The sequence below is a fragment of the Biomphalaria glabrata genome, chromosome 15, assembly GCF_947242115.1.
Source record: "Biomphalaria glabrata chromosome 15, xgBioGlab47.1, whole genome shotgun sequence".
In the NCBI taxonomy this organism is placed as follows: domain Eukaryota; kingdom Metazoa; phylum Mollusca; class Gastropoda; family Planorbidae; genus Biomphalaria; species Biomphalaria glabrata.
Window position 1 is genome coordinate 8113404 of NC_074725.1, and position 15967 is coordinate 8129370.

The following is a 15967-nucleotide window of genomic DNA, read 5'->3' on the forward strand; positions in this document are numbered from 1 at the left end:
AGACACATTTAGGAAATCCTCTTTTAGTTTTTGGGATTCATCGTGGCATTCGTGGCGCATGTCAAATTTGGTTTGGTGAGGGGAGGGGGGGGGGCGCCTCTTTACAATATTTATAGTGAATAAATTATATATATATATTGTTGGAGTAGGCCTACACTAGGCTAGACTTTTAATAAAATGCATAATTTTAGTTGTTGTTTTTTTTTTCGATATATATTTTTTTAAAAATTCACCTCGCCTTTATTTCATTTGCCCAATAATTGACTTTCGTCGTAGGGGCGCTGTGACTGTCACGTAACCAAATCCCTCCACGTTACCAGGTCAGCAGCTGTTCTTAGCAGGATATCAAGAGAGAGGCCGGTCCTATCTTTTATGTTAACCATCCAGCTCTTTTTTGGACGACCCTTTCTTCATGCAACATCTACTGTATCTTGAAGAATCACTTTTGATAGTGAGTCGTGTCTTACATAATGACCCAAACCAGCTCCATTTTCGTCTATTCACAGTATTGAGTACTTCCTTCTTACCAGTTATCTAAGGCCAGCCCTGGGCCGAGGACTAGTCCGATTGTGAGCTTTAGAAATTGCTAATGATATTGTTACCTTTCATTTCGGGTATTATTATTAGTAGGCCTAATGTTATGTGGCCGAGTGGTAGAACGCTTGGCTTCTCGAACTCCAATCCCGATACAGTCAATTGGGGAAGTTGATCGTTGTGATGGCCTGTTGACACCAGAGGCGTAGTGAGCAAAACGTGCACCCGGGGCAAAAAGCTTTATGAACATGAACATCGCATAGAGCAGCGGTTCTCAACCGTTTAAGCTCGGCAACCCTTTTTACTAATATAATACAAATAACCTAAAATGTATTACGGTACCTAACTAAAATATCTACAATAATTTTACTTTTTTTTGGCGCCTCTCTGCGTGTGGAGCCCCCCCCCCCCCATTGAGAGGTGGCGCCAGGGGCATCGTGCCCCCTTGCCCCCCCCCCCCCCCCTCACTACGCCTCTGCCTGACACTCTCGTTAACTGTCGTTAAACAGATTAGCTTTACATCATCTGTCCTTATAGATCGCAAGAAAGAAAATATTCACATTTGACTAGAGTAACACCTTTAGTAAAATCACTAAATTTAGAAAGCCTTCAGGACAGAAGGCTCAAAAGTAAAGTAGCAATCATACATAAAACACTGAACCATAATCTTCAAATACAAAGACAAAATTTAATAAAATACTCTAAAAGACACAAAGATAATGGCACATTCCTCGTCCCATATGCTAGGACAAATTTGTACAAATGCTCCTTCTTCCCTAGTGCTATTAGAGCATGGAATGGGTTGCCTGAGCTAGTCAGGAAAAACAGTGACTTGGCAGAATTTAAGTCATTGGTTAATATGCATGACTAAATGCATGATGCGTAGGACGTAATCATCTTCTTTTTTGAAGTAACGTCTGTATTATATAAGATAAGATAAGAAACATCTTTATTAATTTTTTGTTTTTTGTTTTACTTTTATTATTACATCATCTTTTTAGCGGCCCCCGAAAGGGGAAAAGACGCTATTAGTTTTGTGCTAAATGTCTGTCCGTCTGTCCGTCCGTCCCGTTTAGATCTCGTAAACTAGAAGAGATATTGAAAATCTGACTTCACAATATTTTAGACCATTCAAAGTTCTGATGCAACGGCTACTTTTTTTTTCCTGAAAGCGAAAATTCTAATTTTTTAAAATAAATTATGCAAGCAGTTTTTTATAAGAAAAAGCTAATTAGTATGCATTATATGTTAGACCTAATTTAAGACGAATAGTAATCTTATAAACATCATTTTCGTGAACAGTTTTTCTATGTAGCGGAAATTTTTTTTTTTTTTTTGAGGATTTGAATATGAGATTGAGCCTTTTCAAAACAATTAACTTATTTAGTTCGAACCGAGGGTCCCGGTTTCGAATCCTGGTGAAGACTAGGATTTTCAACTTCTGAGTCTACCCAGCTCTAATGGGTACCTGACATTAGTTGGGGAAAAGCAAAGGCGGTTGGTCGTTGTGCTGGCTACATGACACCCTCGTTAACCGTAGGCCACAAAAACAGATGAACTTTACATCATCTGCCCTATAGACCATAAACTAGTTAGGCCAGGTTCACATCTAACTTTACATTCACTTTCACGTATCCTTTGATCTGCGGGACGGTTGGGGCACTACACAAGATCTGTTAACCTTCTTTCTCCATTCTTATCTCTCATTTGTCTTTGATATAATTTCATTCGGATGTTCTTTCTGAAAATATTGAAGCCTACCTGGGTCTGGGTGGACCACTGGTCGTGCGGTTTGCGCGCTGGACTGTCGTTTGGATTTATCGACGATCGAAGGTTCAAACCCTGCCTGCTCCCATCCCCCGTCGTCCGCGGGAGGTTTGGACTAGAAAGTAAACTATCTTCAACTCTGAAGGATTATCCGAATTATGTAAAACATTTTACTTCGGGGGCCGATTTTGAGTTTGTGTTTCCACACAAACTGTCTTTTGTAACCTTGTTTTGTTTCTTGTTTTCATTTGAAGAAAACTTCTGCGTGTGTATGTTTGTGTGAGTATATATATGTGTGTGTGTGGGGGGTTAAAGGTCAACCAGTTCACACTGGTGTATGTTGAGATGAAAATGAATGTAGATATCATGGGGCTTGAACTTCTCTCAAGATCAACACACCAGAGGCTCTCAGATCACACAAGAGTTATCTGTCTTTATAGCGAGTGTATTATTTTTGCTTGAAACTCTGTCACTGCACACAAAGCAATTTCTTTCCGAGGATTTCTGTGACCTTTTTTTCCTTTGTGATTTCTTGCCAAGTATTTATTCATCATTTTTGTCTGTTTCTTCCTGGTATGTAAGTAGGCCTATTGATACTTTGATGTAGCGCTAGAATTTTTTCAGCCGATGTATACAAGAAAGTTTTGTAGTTTTTTTCTAGACTCGAAAGAAAATATACTTCAGTCCACACCATAGAGTGCCCTAATCTTCTGCAATGGGAGGGGGGTTATGAGGGTAACATTTAATTACATGTAAAATGTCTACATGTGACCAACATTATGGGTAAATTACATGCACAATGTCTGCACATCTGGCCAACATTATGGGTAAATTACATGCACAATGTCTGCACATCTGGCCAACATTATGGGTAAAATAGCCTACATGTACAGTACGTGTCTTCATCTGGCCAACATTATGGCTAAAATACATGCACAATGTCTACATCTGGCCAATATTATGGCTAAAATACATGTACAATGTCTACATCTGGCCAACATTATGGCTAAAATACATGTACAATGTGTACATCTGGCCAATATTATGGCTGAAATACATGTAGGCTACAATGTCTACATCTGGCCAATATTGTGGCTAAAATTTGTGTACAAGGTCTACATCTGGCCAACATTATGGGTAAAATACATGTACAATGTCTACATCTGGCCAACATTATGGGTAAAATACATGTACAGTGTCTAAATGTCAAGCCCAACATTCAAAACAAAAATAAAACATGTTACTTTAAAGGGTTGCGATAGTCATCAATTGGTGCTTCTAATTCCTTTCATTTTAGGTTTTTTGAAACACACTTCATATTTGTCATGTGCTGAGCTAACTTTTAAAGTTTCATAAAAAAAAAGTAAAACGCATTCTTGTTGATAAATGCAAAATACTGAACTTTAAAAACTTGAGTGAACAACCATAAATACATAAGCTTTTCTGCTATTTCTGAGGAAAAACTAACCAATGTGAAGGACTGTAAATTAAACTTCACTTGCCAACTAAAAAAAAATAAATATAGCTATAATTTTAACACTTATCTCAATGCATAGCCATTAATCGTCCCATAAAATATACGCCAAAATTACCGCTAGCTAATTGCCCATTTAAGTTTTAGGTCAAAAAGCGAAAGCCTAATTATTTTGTGTTACGAAGGGAATAGCTTTGAAAATCTGATTCCGCAGAACTAAACGCAATAAAATTATTTTATTCCTATGAAGAATAACTTTGGGCCTATCAACACGTCCGATATATTGTACACAGTATGCACAATAAATCTAGCTATTTATAGTTTTAACGCCATGTATGGAAATCACCTGTAGAATCAAATTTCTAATCTATTTTAACACCGTGATATTTTTATTATTTAGCAGGCAACAGTGATCTTTCAATGTGGCGCCAATATTAAAATATCTCCTATCTTTTTTTAATTTTTTTTTTTACGTTTTTTGCTATGATACCTTGTATGGCTTCCACATTTCTCTATACCACTATATTCTACATTTCTGAAATCCGTTTTAATATGTATTATACAATTTATTCAATATACTCAATGATTAATTATATTTTCATAGGTTTCATTAATGGAAAGGAAGACAAGTCTTACAAAGTAACGAAGCTCGTAAAATAGTAAGCTCAGAAGCTGTTCATAGAGCCCTAACAAAAACCCAGAAAAACCCAGCTCCAACGTTTTGAGAAAATTGCTTTCTACCAGAAAAGCTTCGAATACTAAACCAGACATGAATTCCTCGTCGGAGCACAAAAGTTCTGATGTACAATTATTCCTGGACAAGTTGACTAAAAACAAATCCAATAGCACTCTAAGTCAATGTGACAACGGCATGGGTTTAAGCCCAATCCAGTTATCAGATAATCCTCGGATGAAAAAAACTATTCAATTAGAAAATGCAGTACCAAGCACCTTAGCTACAAAAGATCAAAAGATAACATATAATAAGGAAAATTCTGCCATTGATAAAGATACTACAGGCAGCCAATTACAAAAATGCCAATCTGAAAATATCCAGCCTCAAAATATCCAGCCTCAAAATAGTCAGCCTCAAAATATCCAGCCTCAAAATAGTCAGCCTCAAAATATCCAGCCTCAAAATAGTCAGCCTCAAAAGAAGAAAAAACGCAAAAAGGCAAAAACTAGAAATATAAATTTGGACAATGATATACAAGTCGACTTCTTGCCCCAGGAATTACAAGCAAAAGCTTGTCAGATGAAAGGCAGCCAGATGAAAGGTAGCGAGATGAAAGGCAGCCAGTTAAAAGGTAGCGAGATGAATGGCAGCCAGTTAAAAGGTAGCGAGATGAAAGGCAGCCAGTTAAAAGGTAGCGAGATGAATGGCAGCCAGATGGCATGCGGATCTTTAACATTGTCTTTCAAAACAACCCAACAACAGAACTTAGGACAAAACAAGAGCGCAATAAAAAACTGTCCACATGTTAAAAATTTTTATCTCGGAGGTAAAAATGGCCAAACTGGCGATGTTGAACTGGCATCAATTTTACAAGATTTTGATACAGATTATCCTTTAATTTGTGAAAACTGCGCAGAAATGTGCCAAGTGGAAGAAGCCAAGATTGCATCGCAATCCCACAATCCAATGCTAAAATTAAATTCACTTGGCAAAGAATATCGTGAAAATAATCAACCTGAAGAACGACTCAAAATGTTGGAAACTAAAGGACCATTTTTTAGTAAAGACGCAATATTGAATCCATCAACAGAACTTAATCAAAATAACTCAAATGCAGCACCAAAGCCGAATCCAGATAATTCCAAAGCAACGCCGATGTCCAAAAAGATGAAATCAAACTTCTCACCAAGGTCTAACAGAACTAAAGATCTTGCTGACGTAATCAGCCCCAAAGCAGAAGAAAGAAGAAAGATGTTCATGTCTCTCTTACGTCTCTGGCCGGCTCGTGTTAATGACGTAGCTCTTGAACAACACCAGAAGGTCAAGTACATCACTAAACTAAGGGAATCCCTACAGTACATACGCTTCTTCCGGCCAATCAACTACAGCGTGACGGAAGTGACGCTTGGAACGCCTGATACCATCCCCACATTGAGCGATCATGGGGTAGGCCTGTACGATTTAGCCAACATGTTTTTGCTACAGGATTTGATGCCTTACTTAAGTGCTCCTCCAGATTCAAGTCAGTTTGAAATGGTATGTGAGTGCTTGGCGGTCAGAGAAAGCAGTCTCTTGGATATTCCACTGCTCGAAGATCTACACATTGGTAATCTAGAACCTTTACCGACATTCTCGGATGCATTTAAAATGAAAAACAAAGAAACTGAGAATAATGATGAAAAGCTAAATGAAAATAATCAATTAGCAGACGTAGTTGATAGAATTGCATCTGCTACAACAATGGAGACAAACACATTACCTCCGACATTTATGCAAGGGACAAATTCGACGACACTTTCTCAGAACAAAACCAATCTAGAGATACCAGGCTATACCGAACTTTCGAATGAATCACAATGGAAGCCAATGGCTGTAACAGAATCATCAGCCAAGCCAATAATGGCTAAGGAATCGCCGAGAAAGTCATCACATGCAACAGAATCATCAGCTAAGCCAATAATGGCGAAGGAATCGCCGAGAAAGTCATCACATGTAACAGAATCATCAGCTAAACCAATAATGGCAAAGGAATCGCCGAGAAAGTCATCACATGTAACAGAATCATCAGCTAAGCCAATAATGGCAAAGGAATCGCCGAGAAAGTCATCACATGCAACAGAATCATCAATGAAGCAGATTTCTGCCCTGGCGTTGACCGAGACTTCCAATAGTTCAATAGACTCGCCTACTCAACAAAATACAACGAAAGAATCACCCATTAAGAAAAAAAGATCAAGAAACAAGAAAAAACATAAGGATAAAAACCGACCCAAGCAGCAACTAGAGATAGAATTGCTAGTCAAGCAGCAACCCTCGATAGAATCGCCAGTCAAACAGCAGCCCGCGATAGATTCGCCAGTCAAGCAGCAACTAGAGATAGAATCACCAATTAAGCAGCAACCCTCGATAGAATCGCCAGTCAAACAGCAGCCCGCGATAGAATCGCCAGTCAAGCAGCAACCCGCGATAGAATCACCAGTCAAGCAGCAACCCTCTATAGAATCGCCAGTCGAGAAGCAACCCGCAATAGAATCGCCAGTCAAGCAGCATCCCGCGATAGAATCACCAGTCAAGCAGCATCCCGCGATAGAATCACCAGTCGAGCAGCAACTCGCTATAGAATCGCCAGTCGAGCAGCAACCCGCTATAGAATCGCCAGTCGAGAAGCAACCCGCAATAGAATCGCCAGTCAAGCAGCATCCCGCGATAGAATCACCAGTCAAGCAGCATCCCGCGATAGAATCACCAGTCAAGCAGCATCCCGCGATAGAATCACCAGTCGAGCAGCAACCCTCTATAGAATCGCCAGTCGAGCAGCAACCCTCTATAGAATCGCCAGTCGAGCAGCAACCCTCTATAGAATCGCCAGTCGAGCAGCAACCCTCTATAGAATCGCCAGTCAAGCAGCAACCAACTATAGAATCGCCAGTCGAGCAGCAACCCTCTATAGAATCGCCAGTCGAGCAGCAACCCTCTATAGAATCGCCAGTCGAGCAGCAACCCGCTATAGAATCGCCAGTCGAGCAGCAACCCTCTATAGAATCGCCAGTCGAGCAGCAACCCTCTATAGAATCGCCAGTCGAGCAGCAACCCTCTATAGAATCGGCAGACGAGCAGCAACCCTCTATAGAATCACCAGTCGAGCAGCAACCCTCTATAGAATCGCCAGTCGAGCAGCAACCCTCTATAGAATCACCAGTCGAGCAGCAACCCGCTATAGAATCGCCAGTCAAGCAGCAACCCGCTATAGAATCGCCAGTCAAGCAGCAACCCTCTATAGAATCGCCAGTCGAGCAGCAACCCTCTATAGAATCGCCAGTCGAGCAGCAACTCGCTATAGAATCGCCAGTCAAGCAGCAACCCTCTATAGAATCGCCAGTCGAGCAGCAACCCTCTATAGAATCGCCAGTCAAGCAGCAACCAACTATAGAATCGCCAGTCGAGCAGCAACCCGCTATAGAATCGGCAGTCAAGCAGCAACCAATTATAGAATCGCCAGTCGAGCAGCAACCCGCTATAGAATCGGCAGACGAGCAGCAACCCGCTATAGAATCGCCAGTCGAGCAGCAACCAACTATAGAATCGCCAGTCGAGCAGCAACCCGCTATAGAATCGCCAGTCGAGCATCAACCCGCTTTAGAATCGCCAGTCGAGCAGCAACCCTCTATAGAATCACCAGTCGAGCAACAACCCGCTATAGAATCGCCAGTCGAGCAGCAACACTCTATAGAATCGCCAGTTGAGCAGCAACCCTCTATAGAATCGCCAGTCGATCAGCAACCAACTATAGAATCGCCAGTCGAGCAGCAACCCGCTATAGAATCGCCAGTCGAGCAGCAACCCGCTTTAGAATCGGCAGTCGAGCAGCAACCCTCTATAGAATCACCAGTCGAGCAGCAACCCGCTATAGAATCGCCAGTCGAGCAGCAACCCGCTATAGAATCGGCAGTCGAGCAGCAACCCGCTATAGAATCGCCAGTCAAGCAGCAACCAACTATAGAATCGCCAGTCGAGCAGCAACCCGCTATAGAATCGCCAGTCAAGCAGCAACCAACTATAGAATCGGCAGTCGAGCAGCAACCCGCTATAGAATCGCCAGTCAAGCAGCAACCAACTATAGAATCGCCAGTCGAGCATCAACCCGCTTTAGAATCGCCAGTCGATCAGCAACCCTCTATAGAATCGCCAGTCGAGCAGCAACCCTCTATAGAATCGGCAGTCGAGCAGCAACCCGCTATAGAATCGCCAGTCGAGCAGCAACCCTCTATAGAATCGCCAGTCGAGCAGCAACCCTCTATAGAATCGCCAGTCGAGCAGCAACCCGCTATAGAATCGCCAGTCAAGCAGCAACCCGCTATAGAATCGCCAGTCAAGCAGCAACCAACTATAGAATCGCCAGTCGAGCAGCAACCCGCTATAGAATCGCCAGTCGAGCAGCAACCCGCTATAGAATCGGCAGTCGAGCAGCAACCCGCTATAGAATCGCCAGTCAAGCAGCAACCTGCTATAGAATCGCCAGTCGAGCAGCAACCCTCTATAGAATCGGCAGTCGAGCAGCAACCCGCTATAGAATCGCCTGTCAAGCAGCAACCAACTATAGAATCGCCAGTCGAGCAGCAACCCGCTATAGAATCGCCAGTCAAGCAGCAACCAACTATAGAATCGCCAGTCGAGCAGCAACCCGCTATAGAATCGCCAGTCGAGCAGCAACCCGCTATAGAATCGGCAGTCGAGCAGCAACCCGCTATAGAATCGCCAGTCAAGCAGCAACCAACTATAGAATCGGCAGTCGAGCAGCAACCCGCTATAGAATCGCCAGTCGAGCAGCAACCCGCTATAGAATCGCCAGTCAAGCAGCAACCAACTATAGAATCGCCAGTCGAGCAGCAACCCGCTATAGAATCGCCAGTCGAGCAGCAACCCGCTATAGAATCGGCAGTCGAGCAGCAACCCGCTATAGAATCGCCAGTCAAGCAGCAACCTGCTATAGAATCGCCAGTCGAGCAGCAACCCTCTATAGAATCGGCAGTCGAGCAGCAACCCGCTATAGAATCGCCAGTCAAGCAGCAACCCGCTATAGAATCGGCAGTCGAGCAGCAACCCGCTATAGAATCGCCAGTCAAGCAGCAACCAACTATAGAATCGCCAGTCGAGCAGCAACCCGCTATAGAATCGCCAGTCGAGCAGCAACCCGCTATAGAATCGGCAGTCGAGCAGCAACCCGCTATAGAATCGCCAGTCGAGCAGCAACCCGCCATGGAATTGCCAGTCGAGCAGCAACCATCCATGGAATCGCCAGTCGATCAGCAACCCGCCATGGAATCGCCAGTCGAGCAGCAACCCGCCATGGAATCGCCAGTCGATCAGCAACCCGCCATGGAATCGCCAGTCGAGCAGCAACCCGCCATGGAATCGCCAGTCGAGCAGCAACCCGCCATGGAATCGCCAGTCGAGCAGCAACCCGCCATGGAATCGCCAGTCGAGCAGCAACCCGCCATGGAATCGCCAGTCGAGCAGCAACAGTCTCCAACAGACTCTCTTCCCAAGCAAAAAACTGCAACGGATTTTTCAGCCAAGCAAAAACCCATGAATGACAATCTAACCATGCAAAAGTCTGATGCATATACTTCGGACATGCAAAAACCTTTGACAGACTGTAAAGACAAGCAAAAACCCGCAGCAGACTCTCCTTCTAAGCAAAAAACTACATTTAAGTCTTCAGAAATACAAACATCTGCAACGCTGTCTCCGGCTATGAAAACATCAGATTTGCAGAGCACAGCTAATGTAGACTCGAACACAGCTATTGCTTCAGTAACTTCGCCTTTTAAAATACCTTTACCGTCAGAGACTTTACCACTGCAAGAGCCTGAGGTAAATATGGCGCATGTAACGGATATTTTATCTTTTACAGAACAAATGCATACAGCAATTGAAAAATATTTTACACCAAACAAAGAAGATTTCGATTTTCTTCATCAGCAAAGTCCACAAGACGCTGGAAATGGCCATTTGGTGGACAAAGAAATACCTAATCCTGATCAGGGCTCTATAAATATAGTTGTCAGTTCTTCTGGGGCAGCCTTTGACTCAATGCCAAAGTATAGCCCAACTATTCGAAGGGCCGGGCCTCGCAAGGGGCCAGTTTTGTGCTTTGATTGCGACGGCGAAGGATGCGGGGACCCCAAGAAAGAATGCTATGCGAATGGGTTCGCAGAGAGCATCTATGACGAGCTAAACAGTCACCTCTCCGACTCCTCCGACTCCACAAGCTGCGAACTGGGTGAGTATGAAGACGACAATCTGGAGAGCGTGGATGACCTCTTGGACGATGACATTGACCTATCACCTCCACCGACCCATCAAAGAACTTTGGAGAGGATTGTACGGGGCACTGATGACAGCAGAGAATTAAGTACCAGAAAACAAAGAAGGTCAGTGTGAAACAGAGCACTTTGGTGTAACCCTTTAGGCAACCAACGTTTTGACTGAAACAAACTAAGTCATAAGACCTTTGAGTCGTACAGTACCTAGTCATAGTGATATATATATCTATATATCTATATCTATATCTATCTATCTATCTATCTATCTATCTATCTATCTATCTATCTATCTATATATATATATATATATATATATATATATATATATATATATATATATATATATATATATATATATATATATATATATATATATATATATATTGGGGGAAGTGATAGTGGACAAGGTACGTTACAAACTACCTTAAAAGCCTGATGAATACAGTTCACAAGAATGACATACTTTTAGAATTATTGCTATTATTTAGAGCGTTTATAGTAAAGGTTGATGGGGCTAGGGAACTCAACAATAGTCAAATACGCCGAACGCATGAGAAAATCTTATTCTAAGTCAAGTCTAAGCAAGTCTGGGAAGATTAACATTAAAGGGATGTTTCTATCTATACTGTTATTGTACAGTAGTTACGCTGATGTCAAACTGAATTTCCATTTGATTGGATCAATAAAATTATCTTATCTCTTCTTATTAATTGTTTTAGTGACGTTTTCTTTTTCTTTCTATGTATCAACCTGAAACTAAAAATAAATGAAGTCTTGTTTTTGTCTACGCTTGTACTAATAAACTTTCGTATCGATAGGCCACGCCCCCACCTCAGCGAAAACTTAAAAAGATGTCTGAACTGCCGTCGCAGAATGGGGAAGCTGTTGGTGTGTAGGCAGTGTGACACTGCCACCTACTGCAGCCAAATGTGCCAGAAGGAGGACTATCAGAAGCACCGAGTGGAGTGTAGTAAGTGAATTCAAGATTGAGACACAGTAATTTGGTTCATGTTTGATTTAGGACCAAAGGGAAGCTACCACCGAAGACACGAAGTCGACCCCTGGCAGACGATGGCTTTCATTGGGGGTGGCAAAATATGGAAGCCACGGCAGGGGAATGCACTATTCCTTAATCTTAGTACTCAAAGACAAGCATAATTATTGTTACTATTGTTAAATTGGAAACATTGGTAATGTTTGAGTTCTATATAGGTCACATTCACATTCTTTCCATTTCAACCTTGCTACCCCACTCACTCTAATCGAGACCAATTGTACGTCAGACCTGTGACGTGGCAACAAGATATTGGTCTACACTGCCCACAGGTTGCCACGTTGCTGGCCAGTGTTCAGGCCTTCTTTGACGATTGGTGTCGCTCTAACGCTTTATTTCTCTTAATATCACTCTCTTGACCTCAGGGGCGGACTGGCTATATGGTGCATTCGGGCAAATACCCTGTGGGCGGTTCAATAATGGGCTGGTAAGGTCATTAAAGGGCTGCATGGATGCCACTATGGCATGCATCAAATTGTTAAAGGTTTTATACAAACTTATAAAAGGGCCCTCTGAGCGTTGTGTTTAAGAAAAAACTTTTACAGACTGTACAAGGGTAATGCTATTTTAATTCAATAAATTGTCCGAAATATTGTGATAGCCTACATCCGCAGATAGTGCTGCTTCATCCTTTTAGGGCCTACACATTTAACAATTTAAAAGCAACATAAAGCCTATATTTCTATAAAGATTTAGAGTTCACTGTATGCATGCATATCGATACATTATCAAACTTGACATAATGACATTAAGTACAGGTAGACATAGAATAGGATGCCCATCATATGATATACAAGTTATGGGCCAGATTGCATAGAAATTCCCCGGCCGTTTTCGACACCCAGTCCGCCCCTGCTTGACCTCTCTCTCTCTCTTCCATAAAACTTTACATTGCTCTCTCTACGTAGCTTGCTCTTTTCTACCTCGCTCTGGCTTTAAAACTAACTTTCTCTCTTTCTCAACCCAGAACGTGTAGTCAAGTGGAACTGCGCCTGTCATAGACTTGGTGATTATATGGTCAAGTACCTGACAAATCAGCACCTGAAAGTTATCACCGAGTTCAGGCAAATCCCAGACTGTTATCAATGTACGTATCCAAAGTGTAATGTACTGTGATCTCAATAGAACCGTGTCATCTAAAATGCCTAAACATACGCATGTATACTATACTAAATGTTTTACAAAGTTTGTCTGGTAAAACTGATAAAAAAAGTTTGTAGGCTTACACGTCATTTCTCCCACACCCAATCTCGGATCAGACTGAAATAGTACACAATTATTTCTTCTACCCGACAACACAAGAATCAATTTTAAAAAATTAACCAATTAGTTAATTAACTCTTGATAATTAATTATTTTGTTTGGTATCGAGCAAGGGAAATAAATGGTATGGTCTCGATGTGTTCAGTAGCTACTTATGTTGAGCGAAATAATACACTTGCGTTTTCATATTTTCATATATTCACATTATTTGCAAATACTTATAACCAATTTTAGAGAAAGATTAGCTGAATGTGTTAATATGTAATTAATTTTGCGATAGGCCAAGGAATAAAAGACTCATAGATGAGCGGTAAAGCGCTTGGCTTTCGAACCGGAGGGTCCCAGGTTCGTATCCTGGTGAAGACTTTTTAATTTCGGGATCTTTAGGGCACCTCTCAGTCCACAAAGCTCTAATGGGTACCTGACATTAGTTAGGCGAAAAGCAAAGGTGGTTGGTCGTTGTGCTGGCCACATGACACTCTCGTTGACCGTGGGCCACAGAAATAGATGAACTTTAGATCATTTTCCCCATAGATCGCAAGGTCTGAAAGGGGAACCTTACTTGTACTATATACATGTTTCTGTAAATCCTAATGTTTGACTACAATGTACCCTCTGGGTCCGTCTAAGAGTTTGTATCATAAACTAGATTTTAGTATCTTTTTGTTATTGCTATGGTTTTAATGTTGAATGTTGGCTTTCCACATAGCTCTACAAGGTTACAACAGAGCAGTACTGTGTGAATTGGCAGGACGATGTGATTACTATCCAAAAGAGGATTATGCTATCTTTATACGGGTAAACTCTTTGTTTAGGTGGCATCTTTATACGGGTAAACTCTTTGTTTAACTGGCATCTTTATACGGGTAAACTCTTTGTTTAGGTGGCATCTTTATAGCGTAAACTCTTTGTTTAGGTGGCATCTTTATAGCGTAAACTCTTTGTTTAGGTGGTATCTTTATTAGTATACGTTTTTAATTTGCATCATTATACTGGTACGCTTTTATCTTAATTGACATCTTTATACGGGTAAGCTTCTAATTTAGTTGGCATCTATACACGGGTAAGCTTAGAGTTTGGTTGGCATCATTGAACTTATAGGGCTAAGCTTTTACTTTAGTTTGTAAAATGTTTTACCTTCAATGTTAAAGATAATCTACTTCCTAGTCCTAACCTCCCGCAGGACGACGGGGGATGGCAGCGGGCAGGGTATGAACCTTAGGCCATCGAGACAACTGAACGACAGTCCAGAGCGCATACGCACGACCAGGCAGCCATTAGGTTTCATTATTTCGCCCCCACATTTCTTTATATTACGTTCTCTTCTTTAATGGTCTTGTATTTTATTGCATTAAGAAAGTAAAGAGACTCTTCAAAATTGATTTGCAAAGCGGTGATAACTATACTTTAAAATTTACCGTGCAAACCCCTAATTAGCGGCCTAATATCCCTACGTTGGTCGTTGTGCTGGCCACATGACACTCTCTTCAACCTTCGGCCACAAAAAGACCTTGATCTTTCCATCATCTGCCCTATAAATCGCAAGGTCTGAAAGGGGTACTTTAATAGCCAAATGTTAGTCTAAAATATTTGTATGTCAGCAAGACTTTCTGCCTGGGCTAGGGCCATGATGTTACGCCGACTGGGATAGGCTTTGAGTATAGATTATAGAACTGTATACCTGTTTTAACTACTTCTTGTAAAATTCAGAATTTGTTTGTTTTCTTTTCTTAGGATGAAACAGGCATGGAAATTCCTCTAGTTATCAGTGTGGATAAATCGTATTATACCTCCCAGCACTCCAAAGAGGAGATTCCTTTCCCCCAGCTGTTTCAACCAGGGCGCTTCCTCGTTGTTCTACACCCGGTGTGGGTGCTGCTCTGTGACTTCCGGGAAGGACTGCGTTTGACTGATCTGCGTAGTCTCTTGTTAGTGAAATACTTCAGTGAGTTGTAGGTGTTGATCTTAGAAGTACCCTAGGTGTAGATACTGACTACTGAAAAGTACCTGAAGTGTAGATGTCGATCGTTGAGAAGTACCTGAGATAAAGACTGCTGAGTAGTACCTGATGTGTAGCTGCTGACTGTGGAAAATAGCCACAATGCTTGTTTTTTCAACCTAAATTTACATAGTATTTATCTTAATTTTTAAATTTTCATTCACAAATTGTAATTTTACATTTAGCCTACAAATTTAATGCCTATTTTTTTATTATGACATTAAACACAATATTAAATATTATTTAAATCTTTTTCTGTTTTGTTTTACCCTTTATAAATGCTTTATAGAATAAAGTTTTAATAAGAAATTATTTCATACAATTTGAGCAAGTGTGTATTCTGTATGGGCGGTTTTTAGTTCTATTATTAACTCTGAAAAGCATTTTCGCCCAAACAGCGAAGCAGGACGTTTTGGCGCCGCCGTTTTGGCGCCGCCGTTTTGGCGCGAAGGTCGTTTTGGCGCGAGCCGTTTTGGCGACGGGACGTTTTGGCGCGAAATACATTATGTACGTTTATTGTATTATTTCTTTTAAAACAATTATTCATATCTATGTTTTGCACGAGTATTTGTGTTAAGACATATTTTTCACGTACTAAATGTAAATGTGTGTTTGTTTTTCAACCAAATCACCCCTACCCAATTTCTCAAAATATATCTTTTCAAGTTAGAGTTTGTACTGACCACATTCCGTGTCTTGATTTTTACTATGTGTGGAGTTATTCTCGTCATTCAGCGTAATAGAGCTTTAGATGTTAACATGGTTTTTGTTATATTAAAGTGTGACACTTAGCTAGTTCGTACATTACACTAATGTCAAATAAAAAAAAATCTTTTGGAAAGAAATCCAAAAATGTCATCCAGTGCGATTAGCA

At 41.4% G+C, this 15967-nt stretch overlaps 1 protein-coding gene across 1 annotated transcript; it reads left to right on the forward strand.

Moving 5' to 3' along the window:
- Positions 1–2712: 2712 nt before the first annotated feature.
- On the forward strand, positions 2713–15313 carry LOC106057193 (protein piccolo-like). Its single transcript, XM_013214294.2, has 6 exons — positions 2713–2874; positions 4380–10885; positions 11596–11747; positions 12799–12918; positions 13804–13892; positions 14829–15313. The coding sequence occupies exons 2-6, from the start codon at positions 4545–4547 to the stop codon at positions 15048–15050; spliced, it is 6924 nt and encodes a 2307-aa protein (XP_013069748.2). The 5' UTR covers positions 2713–2874; positions 4380–4544; the 3' UTR covers positions 15051–15313.
- Positions 15314–15967: the final 654 nt, after the last annotated feature.